Source organism: Bos taurus, chromosome 3 (assembly GCF_002263795.3).
Source record: "Bos taurus isolate L1 Dominette 01449 registration number 42190680 breed Hereford chromosome 3, ARS-UCD2.0, whole genome shotgun sequence".
Classification (NCBI taxonomy): Eukaryota; Metazoa; Chordata; class Mammalia; order Artiodactyla; family Bovidae; genus Bos; species Bos taurus.
The window spans coordinates 83,936,191-83,962,119 of NC_037330.1; the positions used below are offsets into that span (position 1 = coordinate 83,936,191).

General features: G+C 38.0%; 2 protein-coding genes across 7 annotated transcripts in view; both read left to right on the forward strand.

The window, feature by feature from the left end:
* The first annotated feature begins 31 nt into the window (after nt 1-31).
* On the forward strand, nt 32-9,013 carry LOC132344900 (uncharacterized). Its single transcript, XM_059885129.1, has 2 exons — nt 32-102; nt 3,003-9,013. The coding sequence occupies exon 2, from the start codon at nt 4,809-4,811 to the stop codon at nt 5,838-5,840; it is 1,032 nt and encodes a 343-aa protein (XP_059741112.1). The 5' UTR covers nt 32-102; nt 3,003-4,808; the 3' UTR covers nt 5,841-9,013.
* A 2,463-nt stretch (nt 9,014-11,476) lies between these two features.
* Nucleotides 11,477-25,929, forward strand: part of TM2D1 (TM2 domain containing 1) — a 48,619-nt gene continuing 34,166 nt past the window's right edge. For 5 of the 6 annotated variants that reach the window (XR_009493639.1, XR_009493640.1, XR_009493641.1 and 2 more), the window contains 3 exon segments: nt 11,477-11,658; nt 14,046-14,119; nt 24,187-24,295. Coding sequence is in view for 3 of the 6 variants with exons in the window: in NM_001079593.2 (NP_001073061.1) it covers nt 11,501-11,658; nt 14,046-14,119; nt 24,187-24,295 (341 nt within the window). In the remaining 3 variants the exon portion in view is untranslated. 6 annotated transcript variants of the gene reach the window in all.

Consider the following 25,929-nt stretch of genomic DNA (forward strand, 5'->3'; position numbering starts at 1 on the left):
GGCGCCGAGGTGGCGCGGGAGGGGTTGGAGGGCGAGTCTGGGGCTGCTGGAGGCCGACTGCTGGGGTAGCGCCGGGGCGGTGGGCTTCTCTACTTTCAGCAGGTGAGGTTCTACTGGGCGAGGGAGTGCTAAGCAGCCAGAAAAAGGTGGGATCTGGGGGCCAAGAGGGTAGACGAAAAGCCAAGTGGTGGGGAGATCTGGTTGGGCCGGTGTGGGAGGGCTGGGCTGAGAGAAGACCTGAAATCAAGGAAACTAAAGAAGGACATTGATGAAAGGATTTGGTCGAATCTGCCAATGGCACCCACTCCAGTCCTCCTGTCTGGAAAATCCCATGGCCGGAGGAGCCTGGACGGCTACAGTCCATGGGGTCGCGAAGAGTCGGACAGGACTGAGCGACTCACTTTCACTTTTCACTTTTATGCATTGGAGAAGGAAATGGCAACCGACTCTGGTGTTCTTGCCTGGAGAATCCCAGGGACGGGGGAGCCTGGTGGGCTGCCGTCTATGGGGCAGCACGGAGTCGGACACGACTGAAGCGACTTGGCAGCAGCTGCAGCGTGGTCCCTTTCTGTACTTCTCCTTTCCCGTTCTGTCATCTCTCCTTAGCGTCTTCATCTGTTGACCCAACGTAAAATTCTAAGTATTACTGAGGTTATTTTTTTCTCATTTAGTTGAGGAAAGAAACCAGTGTAGCAGTATTTGCCTGCGATATGCTGAGCGCTAGCTTGTACATTACCTCATTGGCCCTGTGAAAAAACTGACGAAGAAACTGTGGTGCTGCTGCTGCTAAGTCACTTCAGTCGTGTCCGACTCTGTGTGACCCCATAGACGGCAGCCCACCAGGCTTCCCCGTCCCTGGGATTCTGCAGGCAAGAACACTGGAGTGGGTTGCCATTTCCTTCTCCAATAGAAACTGTGCACCTATAGGTTAAGTAGTTTGCCCAAAATTTGGGACCCAGATTGGATCTTCTGACTCGAAGTCAGTGTTTATTTCCCTATGTTTTTAAGGTTTTTATTCTTGATACTATAACTTGACTTGGAGAAATACTGTGTAAAATCTAAAAGGGCTTTATTCCACTCTCTCTAATGTAACTAACTAGAATTTTGATTCTTCAGGTATTTGTTCATTAAATAAATCTAGTATTTGTTAAGCAGTGTGATTGACTGTATGTTAACTACGGGGACACCTCTCCTCAAGGAAGATAAAAGACCACTGCAATTGTAAGAACAGCCTTTACAAGATCATACGCTTGACACTTCATAGTGTTACCATTCGTTTTTTTATTGTTTTTTTTGTTTTTTTGTTTTTTTAGAAAAATATCACTTGTCAGGCCTGGTAAAAAGATACACAATTTCAGCATGGCCTCTGCCTCTTAAAATACAAATTACTTTTTTTAAAAAATATAATTGCTTTACAATGTTGGGTTCCTTTCTGATATGCAACAAAGTGAATCAGCTGTTCTGTAAAAATACATTCCGTCCTTCATGAGCCTGCTTCCCACCCCAGCCCCATCCCACCCCTCTAGGTCATCACAGAGCACCCAGCTGAGTTCCCTGTGCTATGTAGCAGCTCTCCACTAGCTATCTATTTGACACATGATAGTTTATATATATATCAATGCTGCATGTCTGTGTGCATGCAGCTGAAGTTGGATACAACCCCATGGTATAGCCCACCAGGCTCCTCTGTCCATGGGATTCTCCAGGCAAGAATACTGGAGTGGGTTGCCGTGCCCTCCTCCAGGAGATTTTTCTGACCCAGGGATCAAACCCGTGTCTCTCATGTCTCCTGCATTGGCAAGTGGGTTCTTTGCCACCAGTGCCGCCTGGAATATCCCATATATCAATGCTACTCTCTCAGCTTGCCCCATCCTCTCCTTCCCCAACTGTGTCCACAAGTCCATTCTCTACATCTGCGTCTCTATTCCTGCCCTGCAAATAGGTTCATCAGTACCATTTTTCTAGATTCCATATACATGCATTGTGCTCACTCACTCAGTCATGGCCAAACATCTGCGGCCCCATGGACTGTAGCCTGCCAGGCTCCTCTGTCCATGGAATTTTCCAGGCAAGAATACTGGAGTGGGTTGCCATTTCCTTCTCCATTTATGCATATGGCACAGAGTTTCTTTTGTTGTTGTTTTTACCTCTGAGAACCCTCAAGAATATCTTGTTGATAGAATGATGAAGATGAGCACAATTTTTAAGAATATATCTCTGAAGTCAAAAGATCTGAGTTTGATCCTGATTCCACCATTTCCTAAAATATGTGACTTTGACAAGTTACTTAAATATTCTAATTCCTATTGGTGAAATTTCGGTAACAGTGTTTTTACTTCACGTGGTATTTTTGAAAGTTGAATGAAGAATTTACATGTCTTGCATACACCTGGCACATAGAAAGTGCTCAATAAATGAAGCAGCACATAAATGGCATGAACATGACAGATACATGTGACAGCAAGGAGAAAGCCAAGGAGTAGGAGTAAATAAAGTGAGGCCAGAGCAGATGGGCCTGAAAATACTACAGAGAACTTTAAGTTATAAGATTTTATCCTTCATCTCTAAGAAATTAAAGAACCACTGAAAATTTTTGAATAGGATTTTTTTTTTTACTTTTTATAAAACATTTGATTGGTGTTTATTTAATTTTTAAAAATGCTTTATTTCTTTAGAGCAGTTTTAGGATGTAAATTGAACAGATTTCTCATGTACCCCTTTCCCTACACATTCATAGCTCCCCTCTTTATTAACATCCTCCTCCAGAGTCGTATATCTCTTACAACTGATGAACCTATATTATCACATAATCACCCAAAGTACTTGGTATTGTAGAGTCTATGGATTTGGACAAATGTATAATGTATTCACCATTGTAATATCATGCAGAACAGTTTCAAAGTCCTAAAAATCCTCTGTGCTCTGCCTATGCATCCCCCAGCCCCCACCCCAGTGCTGCCTTCAGCTCCTGGCAACCATTGACCTTTTAACTGTCTCCATAGTTGGACTAAAAGAAGACTGAATGCTGAAGAATTGATGCTTTCAAACTGGAATTGGAAAGACTCTTGAGAGTCCCTCGGACTGCAAAGAAATCAAACTAGTCAATCCTAAATTCCTTTATAATTTTATAATTCAATCCTGAATATTCATTGGAAGGACTGATGCTGAAACTGAAGCTCCACTACTTTGGCTGCTGCTGCTAAGTCACTTCAGTCGTGTCCGACTCTGTGCGACCCCATAGACGGCTGCCCACCAGGCTCCCCCATCCCTGGGATTCTCCAGGCAAGAACACTGGAGTGGGTTGCCATTTCCTTCTCCAATGCATGAAGGTGAAAAGAGAAAGTGAAGTCGCTCAGTCATGTCTGACTCTTAGCGACCCCATGGACTGCAGCCTACCAGGCTCCTCCGTCCATGGGATTTTCCAGGCAAGAGTACTGGAGTGGGGTGCCATTGCCTACTTTGGCTACTTGATGTGAAAAGCCAACTCACTGGAAAAGACTGATACTGGGAAAGATTGAAGGTAGGAGGAGAAGGGGACAACAAGAGGATAAGATGGTTGGATGGCATCACCAACTCAGTGCACATGAGTTTGCAAAAGCCCAGGAATATGGTGAAGGAAGGGAAGCCTGGCGTGCTACAATCCATAGGGTCGAAAAGAGTCAGACACAACTGAGCAACTGAACAACAACAATAGTTTCGTCATTTCCAGAATGTTGGGTAGTTGGAATCATACAGTATGTAGCCTTTTCAGATTGGCTTTTTAGTAACATGCATTTAAGGTTTTTCCATGTCTCTTCATGGCTTAATAGCTTAGCACTGCACAATATTCAATTTTCTGGATAGACCACAGATTATGTATCTGTTCACCTACTGAAGGATATCTTATGCTTCTAAGTTTAGGCAATTATGAATAAAACTGCTCTCAGTATGTCTTCAGGTTTTTTGTCTGGAGAAATGTTTTCAACTCCTTTGGGTAAAATCCAAGGAACTTAAATAAGATTTTGAATAAAATTTTGAATATGATAGAGGTTTTGTATTTGCTTAAATGAAAGATTAATCTGGAGGCAGTGTGAAACATGGGTTGACAAAGTTAGGGAGAAGGCCTAGAATCAAAAAGAGGAAGGAAAAAGGCATTATAGCAAGGTATGTAGAAAATGACAAATACCTGAAACAGGGTGAGAATATAGAATTAGAAAAAAATGAGAACTTGAGACTTTCCTGGTGATCCAGTGGTAAGGACTCAGCACTTCCACTGCAGGAGGCACAGGTTCAATCCCTGGTCAGGGAACATGCCTCATGGTATGACCGGAAAAAAAAAAAGAGCACTTAAAAGTATCAGTTGCGTACTGATTAGATAAAAGGATTAAAGAAGAAAAAGGAGAAAACTTAAGTGCAAAGATGATCTTAAGCTCAGAACCTAATAAAAGGGATACTGATGGTGAAACTTACTTAATAGAAAAGCCAGTTCATTCAGTTTTGTTTTATTGAGAAGTATGACTCTGATAAAAAATCAGTTTTACAGCCTACATTTGACATTCAACATGAAATATACTTGGCATAGGGTATAACTTATTAAGTGATGAGTCAAGGTTAATTTAATTGGATGGTGGGCAGTTAGACTGGTGCATCAAAGAGAAGATACAGAAATACTTGAGAGCATGGATGTAGAAAAATTCCAAAAGATGTAACAAGACCAGGTGCTATAAATTTACCACAAGAGAAAAAAAAATGCCCATCTTACTTAAAAAAGAAATTTTGGGAGAGTAATGATCTTTTGTAAGACAGGTCATTTTTTGTAAGATGACAGAATGATCTCTGTTCATTTCCAAGGCAAACCATTCAATATCACAGTAATCCAAGTCTATGCCCCAACCAGTAATGCTGAAGAAGCTGAAGTTGAATGGTTCTATGTAGACCTACAAGACCTTTTAGAACTAACACCCAAAAAAGATGTCCTTTTCATTATTAGGGACTGGAATGCAAAAGTAGGAAGTCAAGAAACACCTGGAGTAACAGGTAAATTTGGCCTTGGAATACAGAATGAAGAAGGACAAAGACTAATAGAGTTTTGCCAAGAAAATGCACTGGTCATAGCAAACACCCTCTTCCAACAACACAAGAGAAGACTCTACACATGGACATCACCAGATGGTCAACACCGAAATCAGATTGACTATATTCTTTGCAGCCAAAGATGGAGAAGCTCTATACAGTCAGCAAAAACAAGACTAGGAGCTAACTGTGGCTCAGATCATGAACTCCTTATTGCCAAATTCAGACTTAAATTGAAGAAAGTAGGGAAAACCATTAGACCATTCAGGTATGAACTAAATCAAATCCCTTATGATTCTACAGTGGAAGTGAGAAATAGATTTAAGGGACTAGATCTGATAGATAGAGTGCCTGATGAACTATGGACTGAGGTTCGTGACATTGTACAGGAGACAGAGATCAAGACCATCCCCGTGGAAAAGACATGCAGAAAAGCAAAATGGCTGTCTGGGGAGGCCTTACAAATAGCTGTGAAAAGAAGAGAAGCGAAAAGCAAAGGAGAAAAGGAAAGATATAAGCATCTGAATGCAGAGTTCCAAAGAATAGCAAGAAGAGATAAGAAAGCCTTCTTCAGCGATCAATGCAAAGAAATAGAGGAAAACAACAGAATGGGAAAGACTAGAGATCTCTTCAAGAAAATTAGAGATACCAATGGAACATTTCATGCAAAGATGGGCTTGATAAAGGACAGAAACGGTATGGACCAAACAGAAGCAGAAGATATTAAGAAGAGGTGGCAAGAATACACAGAAGAACTGTACAAAAAAAGATCTTCACAACCCAGATAATCACGATGGTGTGATCACTGACCTAGAGCCAGACATCCTGGAATGTGAAGTTAAGTGGGCCCTAGAAAGCATCACTATGAACAAAGCTAGTGGAGGTGATGGAATTCCAGTTGAGCTATTTCAAATCCTGAAAGATGATGCTGTGAAAGTGCTGCACCCAATATACCAGCAATATACCAGCAAATTTGGAAAACTCAGCAGTGGCCACAGGACTGGAAAAGGTCAGTTTTCATTCCAATACCAAAGAAAGGCAATGCCAAAGAGTGCTCAAACTACCGCACAATTGCACTTATCTCACGTGCTAGTAAAGTAATGCTCAAAATTCTCTAAGCCAGGCTTCAGCAATATGTGAACCATGAACTTCCTGATGTTCAACTGATTTTAGAAAAGGCAGAGGAACCAGAGATCAAATTGCCAACATCTGCTGGATCATGGAACAAGCAAGAGAGTTCCAGAAAAACATCTATTCTGCTTTATTGACTATGGCCAAAGCCTTTGACTGTGTGGATGACAATAAACTGTGGAAAATTCTGAAAGAGATGGGAATACCAGACCACCTGACCTGCCTCTGGAGAAATTTGTATGCAGGTCAGGAAGCAACAGTTAGAACTGGACATGGAACAACAGACTGGTTCCAAATATGAAAAGGAGTACATCAAGGCTGTATATTGTCACCCTGCTTATTTAACTTCTATGAAGAGTACATCATGAGAAATGCTGATCTGGAAGAAGCATAGGCTGGAATCCAGATTGCTGGGAGAAATATCAATAACCTCAGATATGCAGATGACACCACCCTTATGGCAGAAAGTGAAGAGGAACTAAAAAGCCTCTTGATGAAAGTGAAAGAGGAGAGTGAAAAAGTTGGCTTAAAACTCAACAGTCAGAAAACAAAGATCATGGTATCTGGTGCCATCACTTCATGGGAAATAGATGGGGAAACAGTGTCAGACTTTATTTTTTTGGGCTCCAAAATCACTGCAGATGGTGACTGCAGCCATGAAATTAAAAGACACTTACTCCTTGGAAGAAAAGTTATGACCAACCTAGATAGTATATTGAAAAGCAGAGACATTGCTTTGCCAACAAAGGTCCGTCTAGTCAAGGCTATGGTTTTTCCTGTGGTCATGTATGGATGTGAGAGTTGGACTGTGAAGAAAGCTGAGCGCCAAAGAATTGATGCTTTTGAACTGTGGTGTTGGAGAAGACTCTTGAGAGTCCCTTGGACTGCAAGGAGATCCAACCAGTCCATTCTGAAGGAGATCAGCCCTGGGATTTCTTTGGAAGGAATGATGCTAAAGCTGAAACTCCAATACTTTGGCCACCTCATGTGAAGAGTTGACTCACTGGAAAAGACCCTGATGCTGGGAGGGATTGGGGGCAGGAGGAGAAGGGGACGACAGAGGATGACATGGCTGGATGGCATCACTGACCCAATGGACGTGAGTCTGAGTGAACTCCGGGAGTTGGTGATGGACTGGCATGCTGCGATTCATGGGGTCGAAAAGAGTCGGACACTACTGAGCGACTGAACTGAACTGAATGATCTTTTATCTCAATGATTCTGTTTTAATCTTTGAAATAGGAATGAGATTGCTCTGGGCAAAAGCATGTGTTAATGTAATTAGGTGTATACTAGAATTTTAGGAATGAAAAGATCCAATGTTGCTGAGCCCTGAATTCCAGAGGAAGCTTTGCTTCAGGCTTCACTGGTAGTCCTCTTTCCTAATGTTTCTACATAGCAACTTCTATATTGGGCTGTGCTATTCATGTCCTTTACTTTCTGTAGAATTTCCAAAGAATCCTATAGAATTTTTATATGACAAAGAATTTTTGCATTGAAAACATGCCTAAGTTTGAGATTTAACAACCTTTTTACTAAAATTAGACAATGTAGTAATCCTATAATCAGAGACTATACTTGCAAAAATGTAAAGTAACATATTTTACTGAGCCATGAGAAAATAGATTAAAGTACAGTTAGAAGAGAGAGTAGCCTGTAATCAAATCAAGAAAGTTAAGAAAGTATTTTACTTTCATGGGAAGTTTTGTTTTTTTCAGTTTGTGTATTTTGGGGGAGAACAAAGATAATCATTAGAATCATAAAAATAGATTTTGTAATAGGATTAACAAAGCACACGCATTTTTAAACAGTTAATTGTTCAAAATCTATATGAAAAATAACACAAATATCAGCAATATTCCTGCAATCATCAGGAAAATATCTAATTTTGTCATAATTTAAATAAACAAGTTAGAAAGATGCTTCCTTTCACCTTCTGATTTTCTTTATATAGTATTTTGAAAATTAATTCAGAATTTTTTTTTTTTTTGACCAAGCCACTGGCTTCTGTGATTTTAGTTCCCCAACCAGGGATTGAATCCAGGCTCTATGCAGTGAGAACACAGAGTCCTAACCACTGGAAATTAGTGGTTATTCTAATATCTGAGGAAATTCCCCAGAACTTTTTGAAAGTAGTCAAAATGCAAAGTCACAATCTTTTGTCACCAGATACTATGTATAACAGACATTCCGATCTTTATCCTTGAATTTTATCTGATCCTTGGCCCCAACCCCTTTCCTAAATTTCATCACAGGATAAGGTTGAGGGATGGTGGTGAGCTGTATATTATACATACTATTGGTAATTTTTTAAACTCAGTGTTAATGGTAAATTTTTTAGGTTGTACATTTTTAGGTGGTCATGTATTCTATGAAGAAACAACCCTGTTCCCCCAGTTTGGCCTTGATTTTGAAATATTTTGATGCCAGTGGCAAAATATTACATTCTCAGAACTCTTTGGGAGTTATCTTATCAAAACCCTCTACTACTTAGTACATGCTTCTTTTGTAGCAATTACCAAACTATTTTAACTGTTTGTCCTTCCCCCCAGTAAACACAAAGTGTTTAACTGCTGGATTTTTGTCTATTTTTTTCAGTCTGTAGGGCCTTGTCTTATACTGGATACAAGTAAATGTTTGATAAATATCTTTATGGAGGAGAAGGAGGGACAGAGAAAAAAGAAAAGAAAGAAAGAAGTAAGGGAGGGAGGAAGGAAAGAACAAAGGAAAGGAGGACAGGAGAGAGTGAGAGAGAGAGGGAGGAAAAGGGGGAAAAGGAAAGTGTAAGTCCAGTTAAAACAGGAAGTTTAAAATTTGAACTGTTAACCTTCAAACTCCTTATCACATAAGTCTTTAGGCATAAATGTCTTAATTTTTAAAATAGTATAGTAATGCTGCAAAATTGGTTTAAGAAAAATTTTAAATGCAGTTATAATACTAAGGTATTATTACAAATAGTTTCATGTCTTCTCATTCAAAAATGATGTATCTTGTAATACATTATCTCCAGGTTGTCAAAGTGTGGTTTCTGAGTCAGTAATATCAACATCACTTGTCAGGTGATTAGAAATGCAAATTATCATGCCACATCCTAGATCTAGGCTTCAGCAGTACATGAACCGAGGACTTCTGGATGTACAACCTGGGTTTAGAAGTGGCATACAAACCAGAGATCAAATTGTCGACATTCGCTGGATCATACAGAAAGCAATATAATTCCAGAAAAACATCTTCTGTTTCAATAACTGCACTAAAGCCTTTGACAGTGTGGATCACAACAAACTGTAGAAACTTCTTGAAGAGATTTGAATATAAGACTACCTTACCTGTCTCCCGAGAAACCTGTATGCAGGTCAAGAAGAAGCAGTTAGAACCAGATATGGAACAACAGACTAGTTCAAAATTGGGAAAGGAGTATGTCAAGGCTGTATATTGTCACCCTGCTCATTTAACTTCTATGCAGAGTATATCATGCAAAATGCCAGGCTGGATGAATCACAAACTGGAATCAAGAATGCCAGGAGAAATATCAACAGCCTCAGATATGCAGATGATACCACTCTAATGGCAGAAGGCGAAGAAGAATCAAAGAGCCTCTTGATGAGGGTGAAAGAGGAAAGTGAAAAAGCTGGCTTAAAACTCAACTTCAAAAAACTAAGATCGTGACATCTAGTCCCATCACTTCATGGCAAATAGAAGGGAAAAAAGTAGAAACAGTGACATTTTATTTTGGTGGGGTGGGGGCGGGGGGTCCAAAATCACTCTGGGCAGTTAATGCAATCATGAAATTAGAACATGCTTGCTCCTTGGAAGAAAAGCTATGACAGACCTAGATAGCATATCAAAAGCAGAGACATCACCTTGTCACCAAGTGTCCATATAGTCAAAGCTATTTTTTTTTTTTCCAGTAGCCATGTACAGATGTGAGAGTTGGACCAAAAAGCAGGCTGAGTGTCAAAGAATTGATGCTTTTGAACTGTGGTGCTGGAGAAGGCTCTTGAGAGTCCCTTGGACTGTAAGGAGATTCAACTAGTCAATCCTAAAGAAAATCAATCCTGAGTATTCATTGAAGGACTGATGTTGAAACTGAAGCTCCAATATTTTGGCCACCTGATGCAAAGAGCCAACTCATTGGAAAAGACCGTGATGCTGGGAAACATTGAGGGCAGGAAGAAAAGAGGGCAGCAGAGGATGAGATGGTTGATTAGCATTACCTACTCAATGGACATGAGTTTGAGCAAACTATGGAAGATGGTGAAAGACAGGGAGGCCTGGCTTGCTGCAGTCCATGGGGTCAAAAAGAGTCGGACTTGACAACTTGGCAACTGAACAACAATACTAGATCTTCAGAGTCAGAAACTGAGATGGGCCCAGTCGTCTGCATTTCTTTGGCAATACTGATGGTTCTTAAAGTTTGAGAACCACATCATAACTGTTCAAAATTGGTCCTGCTGTTGATGAAGAGGCACTACTCAGACTCGAATATTTTCAGGTTAGAGAAAAATGATTAAATTATCACTTTAAAAAAAGTACACAGTTTTTTCAGTATAAAAGATAACCCCACTACAGAACTTTTCAGAATACATGGAAATTTAGAAAGATATGGAAAAACCCTCCAACTCTTCACTTAGTTTAGTCGTAAACCCATTGGTCTCCTCTTGTTTTAAGCCCTTTCCCTCATCTAAATTCTCGCTGTAAAAATAAAGTGAAAATAATTAAAAATTTTAAAACATCAAAACCCCCAAGATATGAAATTTTTTTTAAAAAAGAAAAGTATAATATTTATTGTTGTGATACAAAGTCCTCAAGATTTACTCGTAGCAGCCTTCCGAAAGAGGCCATCTAAGAGCACATATTCTGAAATCAGGCAAACATCAGTTCTATTCCAACTCAGTAACTAAAGTCAACATGCTCTTCAGCGCCTTTGAGTTTGGTTCGTTATCTGTAAACCCCAGTCCTACCAGACTAACAGAGATGTTTGTAAAGTGTTTATCTAATCGCCTGGCGCCGCCGGCACTTTTTCAGATGGAAAAGTCACAGCAAGATTAGCTTGGGAGTCAGCCGTGCACGGAGGACAGCTGGTTCTCCAAGCGAGAAGCCTTCCTGCGGTTCTCAATGACCAATGGAAGCTCTCCAAAGCAATTCCGCAGGTCTAGGGGAGACGTGACTTTGCAGCAGCAGCAAGCAGCAGCAGGGGAAGGACCCGCCTCTAACAGATGCACTGTCCCTTTAAGAGCCTCCCTCCCTCTGCTAGACTCCCGGTTAGGTCTAGGCGTAGGCGGAACCGGAAGTTGTAGGGAAGGCGCCGGTCCCCAGTATGGCGGCCGCCTGTCCCTGCAGGCCGATTGCTCCCGATACTGCTGCCGCCCGGCTCCTGGGTGCCCTGTGGTTCGTATCAGTCACCACTGGACCTTGGGGAGCTGCTGCCGGGGGTGGCGAAGAAACACTTAAGTGCGAGGACCTCAAAGTGGGACAATATCCTCTGTGAGGAGCACCCCATGGGGGTGAGGTAGATTTGGAGTCGAGAGTGGATAGGAACCCTCAGGTCGGGCTAGGGTTGTACTGAAGGGAACGGTGACCTGTGACCTCTAATGACCGAAGGAGCCTGGGGCGGGGAGTGCAGAGATTTGGGGATGAGAGGACAGAGGCTAGCCTGTGAGATTTCCTTGGGATTTTACTGATCATTAGCTGTTCTTTTGATCCACATTTTTTCTTTCTTTAATATAATTTATTTTTTTAGTCAGTGGATTTGTTTGTTCAACAAACACGTAGATACTGAAGTTTGTCAGGTCATGTTGTTAGGCATTAGAATTAAGTTAAAAGATAGACCCGATTCTGGAAATTTGCCGATTTAGGGGGAGACAAGGAAGATCCCCTGGAGGAGGGCAGGGCAGCCCACTTCATTATTCTTGCCTGGAGAATCCCATCAGAGTAGCCTGGCGGGCTACAGTCCATGGGGCTGCAAAAAGTGGCACAGGACTGAAGCTACTTAGCACGCAGGCAAGAACGGTATAGCCAATGTATGTTGCCAATTTGTTATTAACTTTGCATTTATTACTTTTATTTACCTCTCCTTGAGATCCCAGACTGTACTGGGGCAAATTCCTGCTCCACTTTGTAACCGATTTGAGCTTTGAGCTTGGGGATTGCTAAGAGTCCCACACGACTTCGCTACCGAACAACGAAAATAACGGTGGTACCAACTGAAAGGTGTGTTGTGCTAAATTAGTACCAGTAAGTCACTTAGAACAGTGCCTGGCATATAGTAGGGGCTATATGTGTTTAGCTCTCATGTGTTTACTGATGAGAAAACTGAGGCTGGAGGAGTTAAATAGATCAGTTCGTTGTCATGGCTCTGATAAAGGGAAGAGGAATATGAAATGGGAGTTATATTCAAATCAAAATAGGTACTTTTGTATAAAATTAGATAATTTCATACCAATTATAGAACAGAAAAATTAAGAACATAAGCCAGAGATGCAAGAAAGATTCTATAAGAGGAAATCTTAAAATTAAAAAAATTCTCTTGTATAGTATTTTAATGTGAGTTGAAGAGAGGCCACCGTTACTAAATTTTTACAGAATAGCTCTAATTGCTGATTACTGTTATGCTAGGGGTTTGAGAATCACTAACCTGGTAAGTTGAGTCCTTTTTTTTGGCAAAAATGTCTCAGTGATTTTTTTTTCTAATAAAATAATTAGAAAAGAAAAATTTTTTTTAATTTTTTTGCTTAAAATTTTTTTTAATCATTTTTAAAAATTTGAATTAATTTTTGTTTTTGGCTGTGCTGGGTCTTTGTTGCTGCTCTCTGGCTTTCTCTAGTTGCGCTGTGAGGGCTCCTCGTTGTGGTGGCTTCTCTTGTCATGGAGCATGGGCTCAAGATGCAAAGGCTTGGTTGCTCTGCAACATGTGGAATCTTCCTGGACCAGGGATCAAATCCATGTCCCCTGCACTGGCAGACAGAATCTTAACCAGTGGACTACTAGGAAAGTCTGAGTTGTGCTTTTTGAACCTTAGAAGTGACTGAGCATAACTGAACTGGAAAATGTTATTCCTGGCACAAAGATGAGATTTCCGGTAGTGAATCAGAAACCCGAAGCAAGTGTCAAACTCTGTCTACAGAGACATCTTGTGAAAACCTTACTTAGCTCATATTTGTGTCAATGAAATATTCAGGAAACAGAAAAACACCCCTCCCCCCGCCCCCATGCCCTGAGTGTTGTAAACATCTATTAGAGGATCAATATTATATGTTTCCAAAAGCTTAAAACCTTGTTGGGAAGATCATGTAGACCCACCTAAAATAACCATCTTCCTTGCAGTATGGTGGAATTTACCTTTGGCTTGGAATCAGGAAACGTGATATTACTACCTATCACTTACTCCACTTTGCATGAGTCACTCAAAGTTTGAGTCCCAATTTGCTTCACTTATGTGGAAATAATAGTATCCATTTGTGTTGCATGAAGTTATATGTATGGTAATACTTGGGCCATGTGAATAATTTCATCAGACATCTGGAAACTGATGTGTTTTTTTTTTTTTAACCTGAAGTTCTCATAATACTTAGTAGAGATTTTTACTTTCATTTTTTTCTTTGTGCTTTGTGCTTAAACCCTGACTGATGTTCTTTAAGGATGGCACCCTCTGCTAGAGCTTTTAATGTACTTTTCCTTAAATAAATTAATGTTCAGATATTATTTAGTGACACTGAAAGTGTATCTGTGCTTGTGCTTGTTGACCTGGACAAACTAACATCCTCTCTTTACATGTAATTATAAATATAAATATATGACATATTAAAGACAAGATGATAACGTTTTGTATTGGAATGTTGTTTATATTTCCTTAACTTTTCTACATATATTTGTAAAGATCCAAAAATAAATGATGCTACACAAGAACCAGTTAACTGTACAAACTACACAGCTTATGGTAAGACTTCCAGAAACATGTTTTTTTTAATTATTTTTAAAACATTATTTCATAGATATATGTGTGATTGCTAAAAGTAATTAATAAATGTGTTTTTTCTTGAGTTACTTCATCCTTCTGTTTCCAGAACAACTTAATATTAGAGAATATCTAGGGGTTGTTAATATTTTATAAAAAGAATCTTATTCTATTAAATAATTATATAAATTGAGAAATTTTTTATTTTCATTCATTTTTTTTTAAAGCTTTTGGAATCAGTTTATATAGCTTTCTTGATGCCCTGTATTTATCATGCTGTGTTTTACAAAGATGCCTCTTTAGAGTTTAATTACTCAGAAAGAACTTGAAAGGAGACTTACAGTTCAATAATGTGCAGCGAGGAGCTAGTAATATATCACTCTATCTTGCACTTGTAAAAGATACTTAGGTGCATCCTAAGTATGAAAATAATATGATAAGGATTTTAATTGCACATCAGTATTTTAGCGAGATGGTTTGATAATGGATAACACCCTCAACCTAATGATGTGGGGGAGCTTCTGTTATTCCAAAAAGTATTTAATGCCAGATAAAGATTACTAAATTGTTTTGTTTAGCCTTTTCTTCTGAAGGGTTATATGTTGGAAAGGAGGTAGATGTATGCTGAAGCTATTTGGATTTGGCGTTCATATCTGGCATAGTACATAATGTTGGTTAATATCTAGTATTTAATATCTAGTAATATCTACCATTTAATATACAGTATTATCTTGAGAAAAGAATACCTATTGAATATATACTGATTGTTTTATTGTTTAGACAGAAGATAAGGCAATAATTGATGTTTTCTTTATAATGAAAGCTGCTAAACAGACTTATTATGGAAATGAGATTAAAATTATTTTTTACTGCAAAAAACTTTGTTTTTATAAAGTATCTTATAGTCAAATAATTGACTTATTGATTATGACTTTGTATATATTTTAAAAAGATCTCCTTTCTCTTTATCTCTTCACATTTTGATACACTGTTAACCCCATTCTAATGAGCAAAGATATTTGAAAGTAAGTTGTGTTAAACTTTTTAGCAGATATTTTGCTAGTATTCTGGAGTAATGGAATTTATCATATAAACAGTAATAGGTAATATATATATGATTTTTATAGTAAATATTGCTCAATATGTGTACATTTGTTTAATTTAGATATGTTAGACTTAAAGGAACTTTGCACATAATTCCCTCCTTTTAAAATTGCTTTATAAGTATACACTGACTTTCCTGTGTTAGAGTTCAGTCTTTTATAGTGTGCTCTCAGAATGGAGAATATTGTTGACATACATAAAGAAGAATGAGCTTTCAAATAAGAAAAATAAGCTTCCAACCACTTATGTGATATATGTTGGAAGTCTTTGAGTACTGTTGTGACTTAGGTAACATTAAACTTGGAATGAGACAGCCTGCTATCTCATGCCTTTTCTAGTCTGCAGATTTCTTTGTAGGTATGGAGATTTTGAAGGAAATTATTCTAAAAAGGAAATTTAGAATAAATTTGAAGGAAATTACAACTAAAAAGAATAGTCTCTGACCAAAAAGACCTCTGCCCTCCAGTTAGGTGTCTCTTGTAAAATAAGTTTGAATCCACTTAAGTATTATCACTAAGTAAGTTTATAAACAAATACAAAATCAAATGATCAGATTGCTAGGAAATATAAAAGGACTTAGAGGTGTTATGGTCCTGCCATGGCCTGTCAGGTAAGTAAGCATAGATGATGTAAATGGAGAGCTGCAGAGAAATAAAAGGAAGGCTTTCTATATAAGGGAATGGTATGGTTATTTGGAGACAATAAACCATAAGTGCCTAAAAATCTGGGAACACATATATAAAATGTTATAAATCAATAAATAAATGACTTTAGATTGTTGTTGTGATTTTAAAAAGAAAATAAAGTTTCTGAGACAATATGACTCACCAGGCTTCTACATAAGAATATATAATTTATGCATGACCCAAAAGTGTTCAGCCAAGATCTGGGGTAGATTCTACCAGCCTGTCCCTATCAGGAAACTATGTTTGTCCACAAGCTGCTTTTTTAAAAATTTCCTTTTTAAAACATGAAAAGACTAGTGGAGTGGCTGTAAATTATTTCTGAGTCCTGATCTGAGAGGACATCAAAATGACCCTTGAAACATGCTTCTTCTGTTTCTTTCATTGAGCATATGATAGACTCACGGAATCTTCAAACTAAGTTTAATTTTCTTAAACTATACTTTTTGGTAAGGGATTAGTGGATGGAATGCTTTACAGAGAGGGAAGTTTAGGAGTATAGAGTAAGAATTGGGACCAAAGGCAAAGGAGATTCAGTTATAACAGTAAACTGTTGTGGTCTTTAAATGGTTGTCAGTTAGCCCAATACCAGTTAACAAGCATCATTATTTTTTGAGAAATGGTTTGTAATAAATAGTTTAATAATTAAAATAATTAAATGGATCAAAACAAAAGTGCAAATTTATATTATAAACTATCCGTTATTGTTATTCAGTTGCTAAGTTATATTCAACTCTGACCACATGGACTGCAGCACGCCAGGCTTCCCTGTCCTTCACCGTCTCCCAGAGTTTGCTCAAACTCATGTCCATTGAGTCTGTGATGCCATCCAGTGATCTCATCCTCTGTCACCCCTTTCTTCTCCTGCCCTCAATCTTTCCCAGTATCTGGGTCTTTTCCATTGAGTCAGCTCTTCACATCTGATGGCCAAAGTATGGGAGCTTCAGCTTCAGCATCAGCCCTTCCAAGGAATATTCAGGGTTGATTTCCTTTAGGATTGACTGGTTTGATCTCCTTGCTGTCCAAGTGACTCTTAAGAGTCTTCTCCAGCACCACAATGAGAAGTATCAATTCTTTGGCACTCAGCCTTTTTTATGGTCCAACTCTCACATCCATACATGACTACTGGAAAAAAAATAGCTTTGACTATTGAGATCTTTGTCAGCAAAGTGATGTCCCTGCTTTTTAATATGCTGTCTAGGTTTGTCATAGCTTTTCTTCCAAGGAGCAAGCATCTTTTAATTTCACTGCAGTCACCATCTGCAGTGATTTTGGAGCCCAGGAATATAAAATCTATAACTTTTTCCCCATCTGTTTGCTATGAAATGATGGGACTGGATGCCATGAACTTAGTTTTTTGAAGTTGAGTTTTAAGCCAGCTTTCTCACTCTCCTTTTTCACCCTCATCAAGAGGCTCTTTAGTTCTTCCTTGCTTTCTGCCATTAGAGTAGTATCATCTGCACAACTGAGATTGTTGATATTTCTCCTGGCAACCTTGATTGCAGCTTGTGATTCACCCAGCTGGCATTTCACATGATGTACTCTGCATAGAAGTTAAATAAGCAGAGTGACAATATACAGCCTTGTCGTACTTTCCCAAATTTGAAGCGGTCAGTTGTTCAATGTCCAGTTCTGTTACTTCTTGACTGCTTGCAGATTTTTCAGGAGACAGGTTAGGTGGTCTCATATTCCCGTCTCTTAGAATTTTCCACAGTTTGTTGTGATCCACACTGTCAAAGGCTTTAGCATAGTCAATGAAGCAGAAGTAGGTCTTTTTCTGGAATTTCCTTGCTTTTTCTATGATCCAGCAGATGTTGGCAATTTGATCTCTGGTTCCTCTGCTTTTTCTAAACTCAGCTTATATACCTGGAAGGTTTTGGTTCATGAACTGTTGAAGCCTAGCTAGAAGGATGTTGATCATTTACAAGCATGTGAAATGAGTGCAGTTGTATGATAGTTTGAACATTCTTTGGGATTGGAATGAAAACTGACCTTTTCCAGTCCTATGGCCACTGTTGAGTTCTCCAAATTTGCTGGCATATTGAGTGCAGCACTTTAACTGCATCATCTTTTAGGATTTGAAATAGCTCAGCTGGAATTCCGTCACCTGTACAAGCTTTGTTCGTTGTAATGCTTCCTGAGGCCCACTTGACTTCACACTCCAAAATGTCTGATTAGGTCAATGACCACACCATTGTGGTTATCCTAGTCATTAAGACTTCTTTGTAAAGTTCTTCTGTGTATTCTTGCCACAATTTCTTAATCATATCTGCTTCTATTATGTCCTTGTCTTATGTGTGCTGTGCCAAGTCACTTCAGTCAGGTCCAACTTTTTGTGATCCTGTGGACCATAGCCCACCAGACTCCTCTGTCCATGAGATTCTCCAGTCAAGAATATTGGAGTGAGTTGCTGTTCTGTCCTCCAGGGAATCTTCCAAACCCAGGAATCGAACCTGCATTGGCAGGTGGGTTCTTTACCACTAGTACCACCTGGGAAACCCAAAACTGTCTATTATTGGGAAAATATTTAATTTATTAAGATGTTATTATATGGCATTCTGCTAAGTGGTAGAGATGATACATTAAAAAAGACAAATTTCTGCCCTCAAGGAGTGTGCTGTCTAGTACGTATATATACATATTTGACATATATAGCAAGTGTTTTCAATTTTCCAATCAGTAAAATACAAAGGTATTAAAAAACCATTTCCAGAAATTTTGCTCTGGTCCTTTGACACAGGTCTGTTTTATTAAGGTTTTATTGAAATATATTTATGGAAACATACACTTAAATGTTGTTGTTGTTGTCCAGTTGCTCAGTCGTATCTGACTCTTTGTGACCCCATGGACTGCAGCATGCCAAGTCTCCCTATCCTTACCATCTCCTGGAGCATGCTCAAACTCCTGTCCATTGAGTCAGTGATGCCACCCAACCATCTCGTGTCCTCTGTCATCCCTTTCTCCTGTGTTGCATCCTTCCCAGCATCAGGTTCCAAAGAGTCAGTTCTTCTCATCAAGTGGCCAAAGTATTGGAGTTTCAGCTTCACCATCAGTCCTTCCAATGAATATTCAGGATTGATTTCCTTTGGATTGACTTCCTTGCAGTCCTAGGGACTCTCAAGAGTCTTCTCCAGCACATTTCAAAAAAATCAGTTCTTTGACATTCAGCTTCCTTCATGGTCCAACTCTCACATCCATATATGACTACTGGAAAAACCCTAGCTTTGACTATACGGACCTTTGTAGGCAAAGTGATGTCTCTGCTTTTTAATACACTGTTTAGGTTTGTCATAGCTTTTCTTCCAAGTAACAAATGTCTTTTAATTTTATGACTAGAGTAGAATCCCATACCATTTCCTGTCTAGGTCACTCCTTTTTACTGTTATGAAACTTCATTGGTTACTTTATTTTGAGTTTAGCTTTTTTGTGCTTAAAAAAATAGTTCTGCTTTATATAATCAAGAAATACTGTCTATCAATGCTAAGTTGTTGTTCACTCACTCAGGCTTGTCTGACTCTTTGCGACCCCATGATCTGCAGCACGTCAGACCTCCCTGTTCTTCACCATCTCCCGAAGTTTGCCCAAGTTCATGTCCATTGCATCGTTGATGACTTAAGTTGATGCCATTTAAATCCCAGTCATTGGCCAGAGACAAACATTTTGCAGGAAAACTGCAAATGGAATAATTTTCAGGATTGTAGCATGTTGCTTAATTTTGTCCATTAGTTAACATTTAGGGGTAACTGGCTTCCTAAATCTTCCTAAATCATCATACAGACTCATTTTTACTTGTTTCTGAAATCAGTGTAAGCATGGCATTATTGTGGTGTAATGAAAAGGGTGTTGATTAAAAGTGATGAATGTTGGTCTAGGACTTAAAGAATATTACCTAGTGTGAGACTTTGGTCAGCTTGTTTAATTTCTTGGAACGTCAGTTTTTCTGTTTGTATAGGAAAAAAAATAAAAAGGAGCATATTACTAGTTCTGTCTACATAACAGGTTTTTTTTTAAATAAGGACCAAATGAAGTCACTATAAAATACGTAAAAATGAATAAGTTCTAGGGCTGTAGGCATCCATTGAATTGATTTCATTTCACAGTCTTTTATTACTTTTACAGATCACGCACATGTTAAATTTATTCCTATCAGGTTCAGTCTCTCAGTCTTCTCAGTGTTGAAGTTCTCTACGTTTTTAGAGTTTAAGTTGAACATTTTCTCTAGCCAGGCACCATGCTTTACATGCCAAATGCCTTTACTACTTGGCTAGTGGTAGTACAAGGGTCTTATTTTTGTTTCACAGATTACAAAACAAGGTTCAGTGAGATTTCATAACTTGACCAGAAGAACATACTAGTTAAGTGACAGAGTTCTGACTTAAACCTAAATTTGCCCCATTCTGAAGTACTGCATTTTGGCATTTTCTGTCAGTTCAAACAAATCTGATCCATCTCAATGTTTCTCTTATTATTTTCTCATGTCATCTCACTTTATAATGAGAGCAGCCCCTCATCTATCCTCACTAAAGTATGTAGTTTTTGTCCCTTGAAATAATTAGCTCATACTTCTGTCAGACTTCTCTAGAAATATTGTAGCAATATGGTTTCCCCTTCACTCTGGTACTTCTACTAATTGTATCTTTCCTGAGGTTCTAAGCCTGAAATGTTGGGCATTTTTCTCTCCTTATCTGTCTCATTGACTACGAAGTAGCTCATATTGAATACAGATCATTTCTTATGTTAGAAATGATAAAACACATTGAAAACTAAAGTTGTCAAAATTTGGGAGTTTGAACAATTAATAGAATGTAACTGAAAAAATTACGATTTATTTGTTTTTCATATTTTTATAAAGCATTTTTACAACTCACCTATAAATGTTTGAGAGCTTCCCAGGTGGCTCAGTGGTAAAGAATCCGCCTGCAATGCAGGAGACGCAGGAGATTCGTGAGTTTGATCCCTGAATTGAGAAGATTCCCTAGAGGAGGAAATGGCAACCCACTCCAGTATTCTTGCCTGGGAAATCCCATGGACAGAGCAACCTGTTGGTCTACAGCTCATGAAGTTACAAAGAATCAGACATGACTGACAAGCACGCATGCCCACCTCCATAAATGTTTAATCCTTCAAAATTTTGTAAAGGAAGCTGTAATCTCAAAAAACAGTGCATTTCTCTAAAGCAAAGTATATTGGACAAAGCCTCTATGGGAATCATCCCAGGTCCTTGGCAGTGGAAGTCCCAAGGCCTAATCACTGGACCAGCAGGGAAAGCCCCACATCGTCTGATCTCTGCTTCTGTGTTCACACTGCATCCTGCCTGCATGTCTTCACATCGTCTTCTCCCTGTGTATGTTCATTTTCCCATTTTTGAAGGATACCCATCTTACTGCATTAGGGCCCACCACCCTAATGACCTCATCTTAACTTGGATGCAAAGTTGGATTGCAAACTTAAATTTGCAAAGATGCTATTGCCAATTAAGGTCACATTGTGAAGTGCTGAGGGTTAGGACCTCAATATATCTTTTTGGGAGAGTGCAATTCAGCCCACAGTATGTCTTTAAAATAATCAATTTCCAGATCCTCATTTTTTTTTTTTTTAATTTTTGAGTTGAAGGATAATTGCTTTACAGAATTTTGTGGTTTTCTGTCATACATCAGCGAGAATCAGTTTTTATTATATGTGTATTTTTTCCTACAATTAATGTAAAGTTTTCTGCATTTAAAAGAAGAGCCCTTTCATATTCTTGGTTGGATCATGATATGAAATTGCTGTGTTTAGATTCCACTGTAAAGAATGCTATAATATTTCAATATTAAGGGCAGTATTTACAGTATGCTGGAAATAAATTTTTTCCCAGCCATTTAAATCCATGGTGAAAAATTTTAGATGTCAACTTAAAAATGTGTGAGGGAATATATAGTTTTAAAAAATTTTAGGGAGTATGTGAGCAAAATTTTTTGAACACAGCTGATCTAGAGCATTGTTTTTCACCCTTAGTAATGTTTGGGGCTAGATAATTATTGTGAGGAGGCTATCTTGTGCATTGTAGAAGATTTAGAAGCATCCTGGCCTCCATCCACTAGATGCCAGTAGCATTTTCCCAGTAGTGACAACCAAAAATGTTTCCAGACATTGCCAAATATCCCCTAGAAAGCAAAATTACTTTCTGTCATTCCTCCATCATTTAAATAGAGCATACTCATCTTTCAGTTGGTAACATAGAAAATGTATTAGCATTTAAGATGTTTGTTGACCTCAGTTTTGAGTTGTCTGCTATATGCACATGCTTGTGCTCAGTTGCTCACTTGTGTCCGACTCTTTGTGACCTCATGGACTGGGGCCTGTCAGGCTTCTCTGTCCATGGAATTTCCCAGGCAAGAATACTGGAGTGGGTTGCCATGCCCTCCTCCAGCGGATCTTCCCAACCCAGGGATCGAAGTGACGTCTCTCATGTCTCCTGCATTGGCAGGTGGATTCTTTACCACTGTGTCACCTGGGAAGCTGTCTGCCATATAGCTCCAGTCAAAAGCATGACCTAAGATGGCAGACCAAGAGATACACCTTAAGGGGCATGATAATAGTTGATTCACAAAACTCAAGTAAGCTTTGTCCCTGTATCAAGGCAGGTGGCCAAACAGCTACATATAAATCATCTGTTGACTTTTGTTGCCCCATCTCTGTCGATCCTAACATTATAAGCCCTTGCTTATGTCTGGAGTCAGTGTGAGAAAAGGCTATGTGGAAAACGTTTATTGTTTTGTAAAGGTTCTTATTATTAAGGACCTTCTCTATTACATTCCTTTACTCTTACGTCATGTACCAAACCAAGTTCACACAGTGGTTTAGAGGTGAATTGGTATGCTTTCAGTTACATCACAGTAGCTCTGTGGCTCTTTTTGCCTTACTACCAGGAGCCTCTAAGCTAAATTCGTGGTCAATTACACTGTCTTCCCTTAGTTGTTTCCTAGGATAATTATTTCTTCACTCTCTCTCTTCCTTTTATTTTATTACCTTCTTTCTTGTCTAAATGGTCAGTTTTACTGAATCTGTGCTCTTTAGCATGAGCATCTTCTTGTGTTGGAAATGTAAGTACATTAAAAAGATAAGTAAAGTTTATGGGATGGTATAGTTTGAACTATCAGTAACACAACCAAAGAGTGCAAAGTCATTACAGGATATTTTTCCTAGCATCATTCTCTCAGTGTACTACTCTGGCCTAAAACAGGACAGTGATTTGTTGGAAATCTTAAGGTAATTATAAAGTAGATGTAAAATAAATGCCATTTATTTCTTTTTCATAATAAAACACTGTGGGTTTTTTTTTAAGTCTATTATACCAAGTTCTATTTTCATTTTCTCAAAAAATTGTAATCATTGATGTTAAGCATAGAGATAAGCATTTCCTGAAACTAGCCTAAAGGAATTAGTACCTTTTAGTCAGAAATGGTGAAGGAGTAAAAAGTACTAACATTTATTGATTGCCTACTAAGTGCTCTGCTTTATGCTAGATAATTTATATCACATTTTATCCCCACAATAATCTTCTTATGATCTTAGTGCTACTTTTATCTACATGGAATCCAAGTTTCTGAAAGAGGCAATGTATAGATAGGTGATTCTCATTCCAAAGTTCTTACTTTATATGATGAGGACATAAAAGCTTCAGGACAGTACTTGCTTAGCACATAGTAAGCTCTATAAGTGTTACTTCCTCTTATTAAGTCATCTGGGTTATGAATAAAGATCAAATTACTAAATGCTGAGATAACATATACATCAAATCCTAGAGGGAATGGAGAAGCAAACCCATTTAGAATAAATAAAAAGTTATTTAGAATAAAGAAGAATCTTAGTTTATTGTAGGTATCATCTATAAGAATTTTATAAACTGAAAATACAAAATTAGATTATGTTTTATGTAATGAATTGCCTGATTGGTTACCAACAAAAAATTCAAGAAGTATTCTTCACCGTAGAGATGAAGTAAAGAACAGTAATACTATGCAGTTCTTCCTTGGTCATCTTTGTCAGGGGCAGGAGATTGAACATTATCTTTATCTTATCTTGTACATGAATATATATAATATAGCTTTTCCTATCTAAATTAAAATCTCATATGGGGAAGCAGCAGCAGCATGGGGAGGTAGTTGGTTTGAACATTAGATTTTCTTGTGTGCATTGCTAGCCTTAGGAAAAAAGCATAATTACATAATTTTCCACAGGAAAAAGAAATAATGGATTCTTGCTTTTTTCTGCCTTTAGTTCAGTGTTTTCCAGCACCTAACATAACTTGTAAGGATTTTGGTGGCAACGAAACACATTTTACTGGAAACGAAGTTGGTTTTCTCAAGCCTATATCTTGCCGAAATGTGTAAGTATATTACTGAAGCTAAATTTTCAGATCTACTTGCCTGAGTTAAATCTCAGCTGGGTGGAATGAAGAGTAAAGAGTTAATTTATAAGGAGAATCCTGGACTAATATAACTTTTATCTTTTTGCTTTTGTCAGAAGACCTCTATTTTAAGTGTGTGTATTGTTTTAAAAATGAAGTTTACCAAGTAAAGTTTAGTAGTTCACTGTATGGGATAAATAGACTGAGTGGCTTCAGGTCATGTCATTCAGTCAGTTTATGCTACAAAATGGGTTATGAAAAAATTCTGTTTCAAAAATTTGGGGACTTTCTGGAGTGCAAATAAGGGACTACATACCTACATTATTAAAAGAATGCTAATTAGTAATCATTTGCATTTTGAAACTTGGTTTCATTCTTTGTAATTGGTTTGGATGATGAGTGATAATGTTAAACAATTCAGAAGTTAGTTTTTTTATATTAAGACAAATGACTTTATTTTGTTGGGAATATTCTTAAAGAACTTTTAAGTTGGCTGTTTATTTTTGCTGCAGTAAAGCTGACAGTTTATTCCTATATTGCTACTTTGTACTGAAAGTATGATTTAGTTTTACCCATTTTTATTAATTCCTGGCATTGTATTTTTACCTTTTACTGTATGTTGTTACATTTTATATAATGGTACCTATTTTGCAGTTGTATAAAGAAAGGCCACTATTCGTTTCTGCAAGTTCCATTAGAATTCTTAGAAATTACTACTAGAGTCTTTTTTTCTCTTCTTTTGACCCTACTTTACAAAGTTAATGAGGAGCTTTCGATTCTATCTTGCTGTGTAATCCAATCACTTAAGCTTCTTGGGTTCTAAGATTTCTCATTAGTAAAATAATAATTGTTAAGAGGAATTATTTTCAAAGTACTTAGATATGGTTTAGTCAGTTTTTAAATTTATAGATTGATATTTCCAAATGACAAATACTTTGTTAAGTGTTGGTGGTCCAAGAAAACATTTGTTGAGAACCACTCAAGTTGGACACTGCAGATTCATTTTACCTGTAATGTTCACATCACAATGATCTGCCACTTAATTTCCAAGTTAATTCTAATTTTTCTTTTAATGTCTCTTAGTAGATTAGACTGAAATACAACTGAGCTATACTAATCATGCTCACAAGACATTCATGTCAATTGTGATAAGAAATATAATTATCAAGGAAACTAGATACTCCAAGCCTACTGGCCAACTTATTTCTCTCCTATAGTAAAGTCCAAAATTCCAAAATAGGATTTGCTTGATGAGCATTGAATCAGAACAAAAGGAGTTAGGTTGATGGATAATTTTAATGATAAATCACAAAAGTAAGATAACCTAGTGCATTACTTTCCTCTATCAGAATATTCAGTATGTGCCTTTCAAACAACTACCTGCTGGTCAGCTACTGAATAAGACTCACTGACAAGTTGTTAATTCATTGAGTGCTCCCTTTTCCAGTTTACATAGTTTCCTTCTCCTGTTGGCATATCCTTTCATAATATTGATACTTGATTAAAACTCCATCTTACTATCACAGATGTGGCCATTCTGTAATGTATTCTTTAGCAACTGAAGTCTATTAACTATGTCTAATCAAGTTACCAAGCACACCTGTTTATCCTGC

Coding starts and splice junctions, on each gene's coding strand:
- LOC132344900 (XM_059885129.1), top strand. CDS start 4,809: ATGATCTCTGTTCATTTCCAAGGCAAACCATTCAATATCACAGTAATC.